The sequence below is a fragment of the Heterodontus francisci genome, chromosome 4, assembly GCF_036365525.1.
Source record: "Heterodontus francisci isolate sHetFra1 chromosome 4, sHetFra1.hap1, whole genome shotgun sequence".
Classification (NCBI taxonomy): Eukaryota; Metazoa; Chordata; class Chondrichthyes; order Heterodontiformes; family Heterodontidae; genus Heterodontus; species Heterodontus francisci.
The window spans coordinates 151,402,205-151,419,138 of NC_090374.1; the positions used below are offsets into that span (position 1 = coordinate 151,402,205).

The 16,934-nt window shown below is 45.1% G+C and overlaps 1 protein-coding gene across 8 annotated transcripts in view; it reads right to left on the reverse strand.

Annotated features, from left to right (window-relative positions):
* The window catches only part of slc20a2 (solute carrier family 20 member 2), an 85,658-nt gene that overhangs the window by 16,785 nt on the left and 51,939 nt on the right, over nt 1–16,934 (reverse strand). For 7 of the 8 annotated variants that reach the window (XM_068030336.1, XM_068030339.1, XM_068030341.1 and 4 more), the window contains exons 3-8: nt 11,254–11,394; nt 8,914–8,999; nt 8,713–8,809; nt 5,635–5,754; nt 5,346–5,543; nt 2,390–2,978 (exon numbers count right to left, since the gene is read on the reverse strand). In XM_068030336.1, the coding sequence (XP_067886437.1) occupies nt 2,390–2,978; nt 5,346–5,543; nt 5,635–5,754; nt 8,713–8,809; nt 8,914–8,999; nt 11,254–11,394 (1,231 nt within the window). The remainder of the gene's footprint in view (nt 1–2,389; nt 2,979–5,345; nt 5,544–5,634; nt 5,755–8,712; nt 8,810–8,913; nt 9,000–11,253; nt 11,395–16,934) is intronic. The other variant, XM_068030340.1, reaches the window with a different exon arrangement.

Below are 16,934 nucleotides of genomic sequence, written 5' to 3' on the forward strand. Positions count from 1 at the left end.
AAATCCAGGGAATCAGCCTGCACCTCTCATCATAATGTAGGACAAGCCATCTTAAATGCCAAGCCACCTGAATACTGGGAAATTCAGTAGTTTTAGAATACAGGGAGCAAAGAAAAAAAGAACAGAACTTCCATTTATATTAGCATCTTTGTGATCTCAGGATGTCTCAAAAGGGCTTCACAGCTAATTAAGTGCTTCTGAAATGTAACCACTGTTGTAATGTAGGAAACACAGCAGCCAATTTGGACACAGCAAGTTCCCACAAACAGATGATCTGTTATTGTGATGTTAGTTGAGGGATTAAATATTAGCTGAGAAAACATTAGGCATGACATCAGAACACCCCTTCTCTCCTCTAACAGCGGCATGGGATCTTTTACATCCACCTGAGGGGGCAAATCAGGCTGTGGCTTAATGATCATCAAAAAGGTACAGTACCTTCAACAGTGCAGCACCCCCTTAGCACTGTACTGGGGTCAGCCTAGATTATGTGCTCCCGTCTATAATCAGTGGGCTCGAACCCAGAAGAGACAACATCAACAATTGACAATAGAAAAACAAGCTGGGGTTCTCTCTCCCCATTTTTTTTCTAACAGCGCTCGGTGGTCTTGTATGTCAGCCAAAAATTAAACTGGGCTTGGCTGTAATGCTCTACCCTTCCCTAAAATAATCTCACGAGGAACTCACCATCCGGCTTCACACACAAAGAACTCTGCATCTTCAGGATAGCAGATGGGCATTAATGGATCGTAAAGGGAGAGAGAAAATAACTTATCTGTAGCTGTTAAATCTGCAAACAAAACTATTGGTTTTAACAGAGGAAAAAAAGCCAACAAGCTGAATAGCAACTGCAGCTGTATGTGACCATTGATTACCTTCTACATTTCAGACGCCATGTAGACCAGTGCAGTACTGGAGGACTGCTGCACTGTCAGAGGCGCCATCTTTCGGCTGAGATATTAAACAGAGGCCCTCTGTCCTCTCAGGTAAATGCAAAAGATCCCATGGCTCTAGTCAAAAAAAAGAGCAGTGCAGTTCTCCTGATGACCTGGCCAACATTTATCGGTCATCCAGATATTGGGTCATTTACCTCATTGCTGTTTGTGATATATTGAGTATAGAAATTGGCTGCTGCATTTTCCTACATTATGACGTGCACTTTAAAAACACACAATGCATGTGGGAGAAGGGGAGAGAAGGATATGGGGACATGGTGGGAAGAGGTAATTGGAGTGGGAGGAGGCTGGTATGGAGTATAAAACACTGACGTAAACCAGTTGGGCTGACTGGACAGTTTCCATGCTGTAGATTCAATGTAATTGCTACATAAACAGGAATGCCTTCTTTAGATGGGTTCTTACCAGGAAAGATGAGCCATTGATTTTTGAAGCTTTTAAGCCAAACAAAGAGGAAAAAATGTAAACCACCATTTTGTTTAACAAAGTGCTGGAAGTTTCACAACTGGCTGTTACTGCTTCCTTGATCCTCAGCAAACCTTTGGCATTCCACGCGGCTTGGCACCTGATTTTATCTAAAGATTACTTACTGGATCAAAGCAGGCTTGCAGCCAAAAGGTTACGTCTGTGTTCTTATAAAATCTGTTCAGTTAAACTCAGCCTACACGACCAGTCCATGGGCCAAAGTTTGGGTTCAGGACAGGAATGCACAAATATATATGGTTAGTTCTTGTGGACCTTTGCCAGAGGCATCTTGAAAAGTTAACCTTTGAATTCTATGTACAAAAACAAAATCGGAAGTACAAAGAAGGGGTCAATAGGACACCATTTACTAACTGCATGCCAAACTTTACCTCATACACAGAATGATGCCTAGGTGGCCCTGGAGAATTAGTATAAAGTCATCTGAAGGTACATCTGAGTTAGGCACAGGAGTGCATGGTAGACAGGGATCATATTTAACTTGACAAGTTTCTGGTGCTTTTTGATTTAATTTTCTATTAGTTATGCTATTTAAAAAGGGGCACTTTCATTTGATGACACTGGAGCAACATTATTTAAATGAATTAAGAGGCATACACAGAACAACCTGTTGTAAAGGCAAGCTGGGAGAATGGACAGATCTACATCAGCATTGTCAGACCATTTAAGGATTTGAAGGAAATGTTTGGCAAGCTTCAAACAAAAGTGGATATGAGAGACATAATGGGGACGAATTTTAAGCCCTCCCTCCCTTAATACTGCACTGAAGTGTGATTATGTGCTCAAGCCTCTGGGGCGGGACTTGAAGCCCTGACTCAGGAGGCAAAAGTGCTACTGACTGAATCACAACTGACACGCAAGATAAGTTGTTGTCCTAATATGTTCAGCTGTTGAGGAACATACCATTCAGTGAAAACGAATTCGAGCCATGATTTTGTGCATGAGCTTACCTAACATCATTCCCACCATGTGCGAATGATCCAAAGCAAGCAGTGAGGATCTGCAGGAAGTGAAAGAGCAGATGGACCTGGGGCTTCTCCTCCTCCTCTTTGTCTTCGTCCATGGCATTTTCCGGCGGCGGCAGGGGATCACTCAGCTCACTGGCCAGCTTCAGCTCCACCCCTCCTTCCTCCGCCTCGATCTCTGCCTCGGCCACTGCATTGCAGTAGCTAGAGTAGCTGTCGTAGCGCAGCCGCTTCTTGGAGTAGGAGGCCATTTCACCCACAAGCTTCTCACTGTCCTCCATCCCCACAAAGTCTGAGGACTTGAAGGCCGGCTGGACAGGCATGCCGCAGATGGCGGCAGTGTAACATGTGTAGCTGTTGTTGCGACGGAGAAGCCTGTAGGAATTCTCAGGCTGTGTCCGATCATCGGTGACCTTGTCCAGGTGTATTCGGTTCAAGAGATCTTTGTACAGGCCGGAGTCTTTGTGGACTGTGTGGTACACGTGACCATCACTCCTTGTGTGTCCTTCGAAATTAAATGCACCATTCGAAAATGGAGATTTCAGGTTGCCATTTGTGAGAGACGCAGCTCTACCTGTAGAAATAGAGTTCAGATTTCAATTTTGGAACAAGATCATGCCAAACGAAGGCAAACTCACAAAAGTCAGCAATGCCATAAATGGTAGTATCTTTTCCTAGTGGATAAATGCACAGTGCCAAATCACGGCAAAAACAACTGCTGGGGTTCAAGACCACTTTCTCAGGGCAACTAGGGAAGGACAATAAATGAACAGCCTTATTAGCGACACCAACATCCCCAACAATAGAAAAAAAAAAGCTGTCAGCACCAGGCAGGTAGCCCATTTGAGCTCCAGCCCATTCCAAGTTAGTGGATCCCAGTTCAACCAAAATCAGTAATGCACAGTATCATGGCCCAAACCGTGGAGTTGGGATCGTCTTCGGACACTCACAGGTTGAGAAGTTAAAACTTCTAATCCCATGATGGAGCAACAAAAGGTGAAAGGGTGACCCAACAGAGGCCTTCAAGGTCATGGAAGGATCCAATAAAGTAAATAATAAGATTGTTTCGGTGAGCTAGCAACAAGAGGGCACATACGCAACATACATCACAGAAAGGAAAAGGGAAAGGTTAAAAAAAAAATGCTTCACACAGAGGGCAATTCAAATGTGAAATTCCTGCCACAAAACAGTTGTTGAAGCAGTGCCCAAAAATACTTGCAAAAGGAAATTAGATAGTTTCTTTAAAAAAATATTAAAGGCTATGGGCAGTGAGGTGGAGTGGGATTAGACTAGGAGGGATATTAAAAGGTTTGAGGAATAAGCAGAAGAGTGGTGATTTAAAAATAAATACCTGGTACTCAAACGCATCTATTTACAAGACTTGAAACTGCCCCAAATACTAATCTACTAGATAGTTCTCAAAAGAGGCATTCCATTCAGCTCAGAAGGATTAGATCCCTGCAGAGCCATTAAATTCACAGCAGCGTGACAGAGGGTGAGGGGTAAAACGGCAGCTTCTTTCCAGCGCAGCCTCTACATGGAGATACGACAGGCATCATCGAGTTGCACACTTTGGCTCGAACCAAAAGCAGCAGCTGCTACACCCTTTGTCTGTCAGATTTCAGCCAACCCAACGAGCTCATGAAACCACCTTGTTTATACCAGAAGGAAAGGGAAGTAAAATTAGTCACTGCCAGTCTGGCTAGTTCCAGCTTCCCACACTGGTTTCCTCCACAACTACTTTGGCCGGTAGACAGAGATTGAAGAGAGTAGTTATAAACTACAAAAACATATGCAGTTTTCCCTATAGTTTTAATATGCTGTATTTCTATATTAAATCATATACATGGAATCCCTTTGGCTATCCCCTGTGCATCAGTTAGGCAACCTGGGTGGGATAAACCTCCTTTATTTGAATTAAAATGGTGCTCAATGGATGAACAGGAGTTTGTGCTGGAAAACTGAATTGGTTGCAGGGGGTGGGGTAAAAAAATAAATAAAATCACTGTTCAGGCCTGAAATCAATCTGGGCAAATCAGGAGTTGGATTTTGCACAAGCGTTAGAATAATCTGGCATGCTTCTTGTAAACCAAGTGTACACAAAATTCTGACCTCCTCCTACAATCTAAACAAAGTGTACGAGTTATAAGATGAGAAAAGGCATTTCTCTTGCCTGATACATCATGACGCTGGGTGCATGTTTCTTTTTGCATAGGAACATTAATGGGTCAAGAGAAGTTATCCAGATTACAATGGTGCACAATGGAGTCGTCATTATACAGCAGTTTAGGCACAGAAAATTATCTCAAAGCAGTGACGTGAGGAAAATAGATGCCAAGCTAAAAAAGGAGATTGGGGAGTGGAGAATGACCCAAACGCTTGATTTTAAGGAGGGTCTTGAAAAGGAGGAAGAGGAGGAGGAGGAGAGGGAAATGAAAAAGAGCAGTTTATGAAGGGAATTCCAGAGCGTAGGACCAAGGCAGCTGAAGGCAGGACTGCCAATTCTGGAGAGGAAATTGCACAGAAATACCAGTGTTAGAGTTTGGAAGCAGTATAAAAGGAGGCTCAGGGCTGGAGGTAGTTAAATAGGGAGGGGCAAAGCCATGGAGTGATTTTATCATCTGCTGCAAGGGACAGCAGGAATATCAGAATCACAGAAAATCAAAGCATGTCAAGGTCGTCAGTTCAAATCACCCGAGTGTAAATGCATCATAGGCCAAGTCACTATGGATTACAGCTTTCTAATTTACCATGAATATCAAGTCAGCAATGAGCCGAACAGAAAAAAAGGAGCACAGACAACAGATACAACCAAAGAAGGCGATTCGAACCTGCACTGCCAACACTAAATGCAAAATGCCTCGATAGGGGGAGACTGTCAGCTTGTTATCGCCAGTTGACTAAAGGAGCAGGAGCATGTCAACAGTGCACCATGACTCACCGTTTGAAACTCCCGTTGATCCAGCAACATGGTTGTCTGGGACTCCACCAGCTTCCTCACCGGCTTCGCTAGTGAGCGGCACCACAGACTCGTCTGCCGCCTTTGCACCTGGCAGCTCTTTAAACACTGGCGTCTCATCTTGGCTTTTATCAAGGCTTTCATCTGATATCCTGAACAGCGCACTTCGCTTCAGTTTACCTGGAAGATAGATGGGCCAGTTCTAACTCAGGCCAGGGTTCAGTTTCTAATACCTAGAGCTCTCACGACTTATTTAGCAGCAGGGACTTACTTTCTATTTTCCTCTTCATCCAAGGACATACCAACAGCCACACAATGACTGCACACAGCAGCGCTCCACCAAGGGTGATCAGTGCTATTGCCCAGAAGGGGAGAGTATCCAATCCTAGTACTACAAGAGGAAAAATGCAACCCCATTAGTCAGCTCAGTTTCTAGTGTGTGCGCTCAGCAATTTAACTTTAAAACCTTTTAGCACACAGTTTGCATTCCAGTTCAGAGGAACAAGAGCAGGCCGGAGAGACATTCTGGCCTGTCTGCCACTCTATTAAAATCAGGGCTGATCTGCACCTCAACTCCATTTACCCCGCTTTCAATCTACATCCCTTCATGCCTTACCCAACAAAAAATTTCCACAGCCTTTGTGGGGTGGGGGGGGGGACAAAAGAGAGTTCCAGTTTCAAAGAGATTTTTGTATTGTTCAATTGCAAAGTTGGAATTGGTACAAAATGGAGGCTATTAATCAGAGGAAAAACACATCGTTCTTCAGACAAAAAAAACATCCAACCTCATTTCCTTTAGTATTGAATTTTTTCTTGGGGTGGGAGGGGAAGAAAGCTTGTAATTTTTGCATAACTGTTTTACACTCTCATTCATACTTTGGGAACACATCTAGTTCACCTTTTAACATCCTGGTAGTCACATGATACAAATCAACAACTTCATTATTGTATCAATAAATCTCTATCAAGTACAACAGACTCAGACAGAACGTGAAAAACTCCCAGTACCAGCACACTTAGGGAATCTGAAGTCAACCATCAAAACACTGGGCTGGATCTTGTTCTCCCACCGCTGGGAGCAGGAAATGGCAGCTACCACGCACGGGCCCCATGCTGCCGCGATCTTGCGTCTGGTGGGCACTTTTCATATGCGCAGCGGTCGCTTCCTGGCCCCTAATCGCATGGCGGGGGTGGCCTCTGCAACACCATTCATGGCATCACCTGAAGGAACAGGTGCTGGTGCCATTTTTAAAAAGGCTGTCAGCCCTGCATACAGCACAACATAATGCAGAGTTGACTGCTTTCTCTCTCTCCCCACCTGCCGACCCCCCCCCTCCCCCATCCCACTACACAGCATACAGTACATGCGCATAGTGCAAAGTTCACCCTTTCCCCACCTCGGTGACAGCAGCTTTCCCTGAACGGGAAAGTGAAGGCGCGGGAGTGCCACACGTTGTGCTGATGATCGGGAACTGAGACAAGATCGCTGCAGATTACATTTTAATTAATGCAAAGATGTAATTTAAATACGTAAACTCTGGTCCCATTGCAGAACAGTGGAGGGGCCGCCATGGAGCATCCCAGCTGCCGGGAAGATCAGTCCCGGCAATCCTGGCATTGGAGTCCGTAGCGGCAGCTACCACTCAAATCTTCCACACCCCCACACCTCCCACATCATAGAATCCGATGTTGGGGGCGGGCGGGAAAACAAAATCCAGCCCATCGACTCCACATACATCAGTCGTGTAACCGCCAGTATTTCTCTCCTGTATTTTAAAATTGCTCTTTGCAGATGGTGTCACCCCACGCCACTTGTACAGTTTAAGCATGACCTCCAGCCCATTTATACCCAAGATAGGAGGAGGGAAGACATTCATCCATCAGTCTAGGCTGGACTTCAGCTCAGACTCAAGGAGGGGGGGGGGGGGGGGTGGAATTTTATGCAGGCGATGGGGGCCTCAGCTGCTGGCTGGAAAGCTAGAGAGAGACCCGCGTTGCCTCCTTTGGGGAAGGCCCACCGTATCAAGAGCTAAATCAAGCACTGGAGAGGCCGACAGGCCTTTCCTGGGATCAGGACCCCAGGGATGGGAAGTCCCACCAGCAGAGAGCTGCCAGCCAATCCTTTGCCCTGCAGTGCCACCAGGGAGGTGGTGGCTGTTGCCAGAATGGCACCCACCAGAGGCCCAAAATCATGGAGCAACCCAGGCCAGAGGCAAATGACGACGGGGGGGGGGGGGGGGGGGTTGGGAGATGGTGGGTGTCGGCAGCAAGGGCTCTAGTGAGCCCTCCCCAATGCCGGCTCCCTCCATCAGGCAGAGTGCATTTGAACAAGGGGCTCCCACCCCCAAGAAACAAGCAACCCTGCACAGGTTTGCACGTCATGCTCCCACGTAGCAACAGGCCTGCCTGTCGCTGGGTTAATACCAGCAGTGGTGGGAAGAGGCCTGAAATTGGGAATTAATTACCACTTAAGGGCCTCAATTGGCCACGGAGTGGGAAGGCCATCTGCAGACCATCCCACCACAGACTTAAATTGGGGTGCACGCAAGAGGGTGGCGGGGTCCCAAGATATGAAAGGACAGAGTGCTACTAACCTAAATCGGCATTCAATTGTTACATTAAAAGCGAAATATAGTTAGAAAAAATTCATAGGTGGAAAATTTATCTGCGATGCTTCGCCCAGAGGAATTTCTCAGCCCACGTTATCAAATTTCAGCACATTACAGTATATTTGGACAAATTGGTAGCAACGATTCCAATTTTGGCAATGGATAGATTAGCAGATAAGCAGACCTGGAAAGGTACAATTTTTTTTTAAAATTAGCTTAAATTATAAACGGGAATGATGCAAATTTAAGAGGCTGCGCAGTTTCTTTTAGACACCAGACTCAGCTACTTCTGATAAATCCAAGGTCATTAATTTACACAATGTTTCACTGTGACAAGTGTTGCTTAGTTACAGCTATCCTGGAATTAGAATGTAGATCATAGCCAGAATGAAGCAAGACTTGACTCTGGGTCCTATTTTTAATAGCCAGCTATTATAAACACAACAGGATTGATGATGATAAAACCATCTGTTGGCTATAGCTTGGGAGGTCACCTTTGATCCAATTGTTTTGATTTACTGTTTCCACCAGTTAGTTAACAAATGGTGAAATGCAGTCGGGTTGAAATTGATCTTTGCTGTTGATGCACAATGGATGATGGCGAATCGCTAGCCCATTTTACAGCCCACCACATTTTCTTTTCCTACAGGCGGGGTGTAAAACGGGACTGTTGATCCACTATTGGCATAGATTAATTTCATCCTCAATAGCCCCACAACCAATTTCCAAGAGGTACTTACGTGGAGCTCCCGTGTACAAGATTGAGAAGGTATTGATCCCTACAGTAGCAGCATAAAACAGTGGGAGTGCACGCAGGCCATTCGGCACTGGATCATCCTACAGAAATGACGATGTAATTAGTCATAGAAAATCAGTGGGTGGAGGAGGGCAATAAAAAGGCATCACAATTCACAAGATTACTCTTAAAAAAAAACACTTACCTTTTTCAAGATAAAGAATCGAATTAGGATGAAGAGCACACCAGACATGGCCCCAGATAGAAGTGGGGAAATGAACCAGGAGGCAACTACAAAGACAAAATCCACATGGCAAAACAAGATTAAAAAAAACAAAGTCTTAGAAACACTCGGTAGCGGGGGTGGGGGGGGGAAGGGCACAAATTCAACCCAAAAAGAACTCAACTGCAAGACAAAAGATTTGGGCCGAGGTTTGAATTTGACACAGGTGTGATGAAGCCACACATGAACATGTGCTGCTAGGTGACCGTTTACCCCACAGCAATGCTGCACGTCCTTAGCTGCTTCCAGTTGGCTAGCCGTCCCACAACCCACAGCGAGATAGCCTTGGGGTTAAATGGCAATAAGAGGCTCTGCAGCAACCAATAAACCACACAAAACAAAAAGGGAGATCCAGCCCAGTCTCTCCTTGTGTTGCGATGGGAACAGACTCCAAGAATTGTCCAGGCCCCTCGCTGGAGTAGAGACTCCCAGCAATTCTAGCAGGAACAAATGCACCCTCGACACTATTAAGAACAGGTTAGGTAAGTGACGGAAGGAATGGGGAATAAAAGGAATATAGGAACAGAGCGATAAACAGAAATTGAGCTAGTTGGGTCAAACAGCCTATTGTAATGTCTTCATTTCAGTGTAATTCAAGCCAGCCTTTGGGAAAACATGCCGCAAGCAAAAACAAAACTTAAATGTTGTTTGCTTCCCATTGGGAAGGTAAACAAGAAACAAAACAAGTGAAGGATTGGTAGCTGTTTAATCTTTGCCTAAATGGGGTCAGGGCACAGCCAAGGTTAAATGTCAGCAGGACAGGCTGTACCAAAAAGCGATTTCTGCCATCAGGCCTTTATGTCTGTATAACTACACATCCTCCTTTATACCACAGGGCTGCATCCAAACAGGAAACAGAGTGACAAACTGCCTGACACTACGCGTCAGAGCCAAACCTGAATAGTTTGGCACAAGGCAGAAAGAATGCCCTCTATTTCTGGGCGTGACTTTGGCTGGGCTGTTTGAATACAATCACGACTTCGGTGTACATAAAATCTCTGCACCATTCCCACTCAACAGAACAGCACAAAAGAAATCGCCAGTCAACAAAGATGCAGTCTGGAAGTACAAGAAATGGCAATCGCTTGCACTCCATCTCACAACAAAGTCAGTCACCACCTTTCAATGTTCTCTTGGCCAGCTTCCAAAACTCGAAATTGATCCTACCTCACACCAGGTCCGGTTTGCCCATCACCTCTCGCCTCACTGTCCTGCAGTAGTTACCAACCACCAACGCCACAGACTCACTTTAAAATCTCATGGCCTTGCCCCTCCCTACCTCCTCCAGCCAGACAACCCCACCCCCAACTCTGCATGTATACCCACCACCCACACCCCCCCAACCCACCATTAGCAGCCATGCTTTCAGCTGTCTAGGACCTAGATTGTGGAATTCCCTACCTAAACCACTCAATTTCTCACTTCTTGAAGGCCTCCTTAAATCTGGAACACGGGCAATCCCCAAAATGATCATAAACAATGCATCTCAAAAAAAAATGGTAATTAAATGTTCAGCAACTTCAAATTAAAGACTTGAATTCATGTGTGCAGCAAAATGGGCGACAGATGGACTTACAGGACACAGACATATTGATTGACTGAACTGACTGGGTCTGAAAGAATTAACTGGCTGGGGGCCTTTTCACTAGAAAAGAGCAGACCAAGAGGTGACCTGATGGAGGCGTTTAAAATTAATGAAGGGTTCAATAGGGTAGACATTGAGAAAATGTTTCCAATTGTGGAGGTTTCCAAAACATAATTACAAGATAGTCACAAATAAATCCAGTAAGTAATTTGGGAGGATTTTTTTTTTTAAAACCCAGAGTGGCGAAGATGTGAACTTACTACCACATGGAATAGCTGAAATGAATGATGCATTTAAGTGTAAGCTAGGTAAGTGCATGAGGGATAAAGGAATAGAAAGACATGTTGACAGGTTAAGATGAAGTAAGGTGGGAAGAGGCTTGCGTGGAGCATAAAAACTTGCATGGACCTGTTGGGCCAAATGGCCTGTTCCTGTGCCAATATTACATAGAATTTCATAACAAAAAGTGTGCAAAACTTTTCAACGTGTACTTGCTAATCTATAATGATTGGGAGTTCACTGATGAGCGAGAAATGCAGAATGTGGCAGTTTCAACGTACATTTGCACCAAATGACGTCAGAGAAGAAAATACTGAAGTAAGGAAGAAAAAGTGGTCTGTATCTGTTACCAGTCATTACTCATGCATACAATAACACACACGGGAAAGGTCAATTACCAATCTTGATGAGCTGAATCCATCGGACACTGTGAGCACCGAATGAAACAAGCGAGAAACCGATGGTGGCTCCAACTATGCAATGTGTGCCTGATATTGGAAGCTTCAAAAACGAAGCAATAAGTTGCCAGACAGCAGAACCTAAATAATAAAAAAAAACACTCAAGTTTGAGGAATTAACGTGCACCATCAAATCATTTCAACATGGTGTCCTTGTTAATACTTATCCCTCAACCAACATCACTAGAACAGATCATCTGATCATTATCACATTAGTTTGTTGGACTTTGCTGTGCATTAATCATCTGCTGTTTCCCCTCAATTTCAACAGTAATTACACTCCAAAAAATACTTTATTGGCTGTAAAGTGCTTCAAGGTGTCTGGAGTTCATGAAAGGTGCTATATAAATGCAATATCTTTATTTACTTTTCCCATTAGGAAGGATGCATTTACTCTGCAACTACTGATCTGAACCCAGTGTCCGGATTTGGGTTTCCATACCCAGAGAAGCTGGTTTACATAACTTAACTCCTTAGCTGCCTAGAACATGAATTGTCTTATCCAGAGACCTTTGCCCATTTCTGGATTTTTAATGCTGCTCTTTCAACAGGCAGAAACTTAATGAAAAACATTGAGAGCAGGAATTTCTTGCTTATGCTGAAGGAAGGTTGGTGCTCTGAACCCCCATTGCAACAGTACTACTCGGAATAACAGAAATTACTTCAGAAACACAAAAGAGTGATTTTAAAGCCTACTGCCCTGCAAAAACTGGGCAGTTAAAATCCCCCAGCACACTTACTTTGCCCTGGAGCTGCTGGCTACCAACATGCCAGATTTGCACCACCGGAAGGTTATGTTTCAATTTTTTAAAAAAATTCCTTGTGGGGCCAGGAACAAAATAAGCAATAGACAATCCCGTGGACTTGGCCTGCCAAGTGGTTGTCTCTGAGCCACCTAGATTTGTGCTGCTTCCTACCCACCAAGGGTGGGAAGTCATCTTGTGGCATTTAAACAAAGCTTGGGAATTAAAACACCGAGCCTCACCCTCCTCCTACCCCTAGGATAAGCGATTTCTGAATTGACATCAAATCTCATCTGTCAAAAACTGGCCCCACTTGAAATAAGGGTCCTAAAGCCATTAGACAGATAGTGTAGGGGACAGGGAACTTAAACAGATCTGAACAGCTGTCAGGGGCCACAAAACGAACAGGTTTTATAATTAAAATTAAAACTCCACCACCTTGGTCAATTGGGACATGTATTGGTTTTGTGTACTCTAAACCATTTCTGGGTCAGAAGAATGGAACACTGCATCTAGGCCAGAAAAAAAAATACACAAGAACATTTCTTAAAAAAAAAACTGAGCTAAAATGAAAAACTCAGTAGGACATGTTTAGCTGGTGCAGGACTCCACCCACAGTTCTGTCTTAATCAGTTGCAGTGACGAAGAAAGCTAGGGAGTCTCTCTCTGCTTGTGCAGAGGGGAGAGAAAAGTGCTCCTGGTGTAAGATGATAGATGGAAAGTGACAGTTTCTCCAGCCCTCCCACATATAAAAAAAGACATCAGAGGAAAGTTAGAGTCAGAGTCATTCACATCACAGAAGGAGACCATTCAGCCCATCGAGTCCATGTCGGCTCTCCACAGAGCTATGCAGTAAGAGCATTTCACCTACTTTGTGAAAGTTTTCACAGCAACTGTTCAGGGGCTACCATTAGCTTACACAGTCAGAAGCACACAGACCCAATTTGATCCTGAATCTCCCCCACCCTAACCACCTTGTGGCCTGACAGATGTTCTAAGTAGGGGCAGTTGATGCTGCAGGCCCAGTTCACTAGGGTCCGGACTGAAACAGTGTGCCATTCAACCCTTCAAGCTTAATCCGCCATTCGATTATGGTTGATGTCTACATCAACTTCATTTACCTGCCTTTGCTTCATATCCCTCGATACCCTTATGCAACAAAAAATCTCTTTCTAGGCTCCAACTGACCCAGCACCCCACAAGTCAAGGAGCATTCCATCTGGTCACTACCCTGAGAGAGACAGCGAGAGAGCGCTGCCCAATTAAACTCCTGAACAGTCCAGCTCTAATTTTAAGATTGTGCCTCCTGGTTCTGGATTCCCCTACCAGTTTCTCTATAAACACTTTGCTTAGATCACCCCTCAATCTTACAAACTCAAGACTAAACTACCCAGGTTTACTCAAAGTGTCGACATAAAATTTAACTCCACATAATGCTGAAATGCCCAATTCATTTCACATAGAACCATTACAGACAGAGACACCTTTCAACCAAGGCCAGGTTAGGACCCAACTCGCAAAGGTGAAAGGCCAGAAGAGAAAAGACATTGAGGAAGTGTCTGTACTAGAAGGTTCATGAATGACTTTGTTATATCTGTGTTTTTGTGAAACCTATTTCGTAACACCAAATTTTAATAGGTGAAGCAAATACTATAATGGTGCCATTCACATTGTACTCATCCTTGATTCTAAGTTTCTTGAGCAAGGTCAGATTTGAATAAAACACATTAGTGCTGGTTTCAGGAGTGAGATTTGATAAAGTGTACATGATAATGACTGGCTTAGATAAATTAGACAAAAGAAAAACTGCTCCCATTAACTGATGGCAGAAGGACTAATGGACACAGATTGAAGGTTTTGGGAAAGAGATGCAGGGAGAATGCGAGGAAGAACTTTACACAGCGAGTGGTAATGACCTGGAACTCGCTGCTCACGAGGATAGTGGAAGTGGAAACAATGATTTCAAAAGGAAACTGGGATGGACACGAAGGAAATAAACTTGTGGGGCTACAGGGAAATTGAGCGGGGAGTGGAACTGACTGGATTGCTCTGGAAAGCCAGCATGGACTTGATGGGCTGAGTGGCCTCCTTGTGTCGTAAATTACTCAATGACACCTCTGACTTGAGCCTTCTAAAAACAGTGAAGAGACTCGAGGTGAGCCACTCATTTCAGAATACCCAACCTCTACAACGTGGATGTGGCTTTTCCCACTTGACCATTTTTCTTTAATCTAGACACTGGGGCGACAATCCCAGTTGAGCATGGATTGGCATTAATAAAAGCAGCAAGTAAGCTTGAGGTTTGGACACCTCTAGAAAAGAATATTTTGTAGAAAACTCTTGCAAAGATGTCACCAGCATTGAGAGGATGCAACTATCAAGAAATATTGAGCAGGCTGAAGCTCTTTTCTCTGGAGAAACGATGATTAAGAGGAGACCTAACAGGAAGTCTTTAAAATTATGAAGGAGTTCAACAGGGGGGATGTGGAGAACTATTTCCACTTGTGGCCGAGTCCAGAACAAGATGGCATTAACATAAAAAAAGGTACACAACAGATAATAGACCAAATTGAGAATGTAGGAGAAAGTTATTTACACAGATTGGTGAGAATGTGGAATTCGCTGCCACATGGAGTGGTTGAAGCAAATAACACTGATGTATTTAAGGGGAAACTTGATGTGTACAGGAGGGAGAAGGTCCATGTGGAGCATACAGGAGGACAAAGGGAATAAAGGGGATATGGGGGCAGGGTGGGTAGAGTCGAAAAAGGCTCGTATGAAGGGCATAGAGTAGTTGGGGTAAGTGGCCTGTTACTGTGCTGTAGATTCAAACTAATAACAAAATCCTTGTACTGCTGTAGTGCGCATAGCACATTGCATCAGACAGGGGAGATGGTACCCCAACACCTTCTCCAACTCTACTTCAAACGTAGTAAGGATTATTTATTACAAAACGAGCTTCACACAATGTGGGCAAGAAACTCCCTTGCCAGACACTTTTGTGGTGTCCCTCGCTCCACTGTCCATTTGCCACGTGGCATTCTGCCAGGGTAAGGGTGCATGCAAATACATCCCCCGCGTGCACTGGAAGGGTCTGTTTCGGCATGATCCTGATATCACGTAGCCCAAACAGCTCATGCAATGCCCGATTCCCAACTTTAGGCAACAAATGTGCAGGCAGTATCTGCATTATTCACTCAACAAAAACAAGTGAGAAGCTACAAAGTGGGCCCTGTGGTAGCTATATTTAAAAGATCCAGGCACCCTGATAACAGGCAAATTAAAATTTTGGAACTTTATTGCAAAGTAGAAGTACCCAAGTGTTTTGGTAAGTGCCTGTATTGCCAGACAGCATTGCTGCTTCCTCAAGGGCGGGGTGCAGAAGGTTGTGTGACTTGTGCCTACGAAGACTGCAATAGGTTGGGCCGGGCAGGAGTCGCAGTACTTCTGGATCTGCTGCACGGCTGAGATGGAGCAGAGGCTGCGGAAAGGGAAAGCTCCACATGATGCCCTCTGCCAAGTTGGAGTGCAACTCCAACATGCTCCATGCTAGTGAGGGGAGGCTGTCTAGCAGGCAAACCAATGCACCCAGCATCTCCACTGCATGTTCATTCAGGGCTCTCCTGTATGCTGCCCAGACATCCTTACCTGTCAGCTTGCCCTTCGGTGAGCTGGCTAATGCATTATCCTTTACCACTAGGCTGGCTGCAGGCCACTTGTGCCGAGATGATTCACCACATGCTGATCCCAATTCTATACTAGCCTCCAAGGTTTCTGCAGTGCCAGTATCAGAGTTACTGGCTGCAAGTGTCAGCTAGAGTGATGAGGCCTCGTCAGTGCTGTGCTGCTGCTTTCTTGCCTCCTCCTTGGGTGTCTGAAAGCTGGAACTCAGATGGGAAAGGTTGGCAAGAAGGAAACGGGGAAGCGAGAGGTCCAGCTCACACCATCACCAAAGTCAGATCGCAGGATGAAAGTAAGCTGGGAGTTTAGAAAGGAAGGCAAAAGATGCATTCACCCTCAATGTTCTCAACATCAGATGCCACAGGCCATGTTACAACCGGCCCCACGATCTAAAGAGCCGACTCCTCCATAGGGCTCAGGAGATACAGGCATCCTTGTCCCTGCTAGTTCTGCTCTGCTCCCTTTATTATGTGCCACTTATCCTGCAATAGAGGGGGCAAAATGTCAGTGTGTGCAGCATTGTATTTGGGTGATGTGTCTGCCATAGCTGAATAATTAGGTATGTGGAGGTATTGAGATAGGTGAGAGGCTGGCAGCATTAGTAGGTGTATGAGAGGGAGGTGAAGTATCTGGATGTTAGGCATAAGCACAGAGTGTCAGGGACTGGTACTGGGTGAGTGATAGAGGTGTGGTGCATTGAGCAGCATGGAGAGGTTGGTGCTGTGTCAGGTAGGTGATGTTATGTGAAGATGCTTTCACTGACATTGACCACCCATATGAGGACATTAGACTACTTGTGGCACTGCTACCAGGTCCTCTGGTCCATACTCTAGGACTTGAGCTCCCTGGTCACCTGCTCCCACTTCCTTCTGAAGGTCATCCCGGAGAGTCTCCTGGCCCCCCACAGACTCTGATTCTCTCGCCCTGTCCACCTATACCACGAATGCCTCCAGCGCCACAACTCTGGCATTCAGTTTGTAATAATTTACATTGCAGCAATATTTTTGTGCAGCTTCCCTTTAACTCCCTTTCCCTTCCTGTACCACATGATCATCCCTGGCTATTCCACACGGTCTTCAAAAAACACTGCTGTGTCCTCCTGCTGTGCACAGGGGCTGCAGGCAGTGTTCAATAGCAGACAGCAGGGTTAGGGATACACGGGCAAATGCCACAAACATTCAGATGAGGTGGGTACAC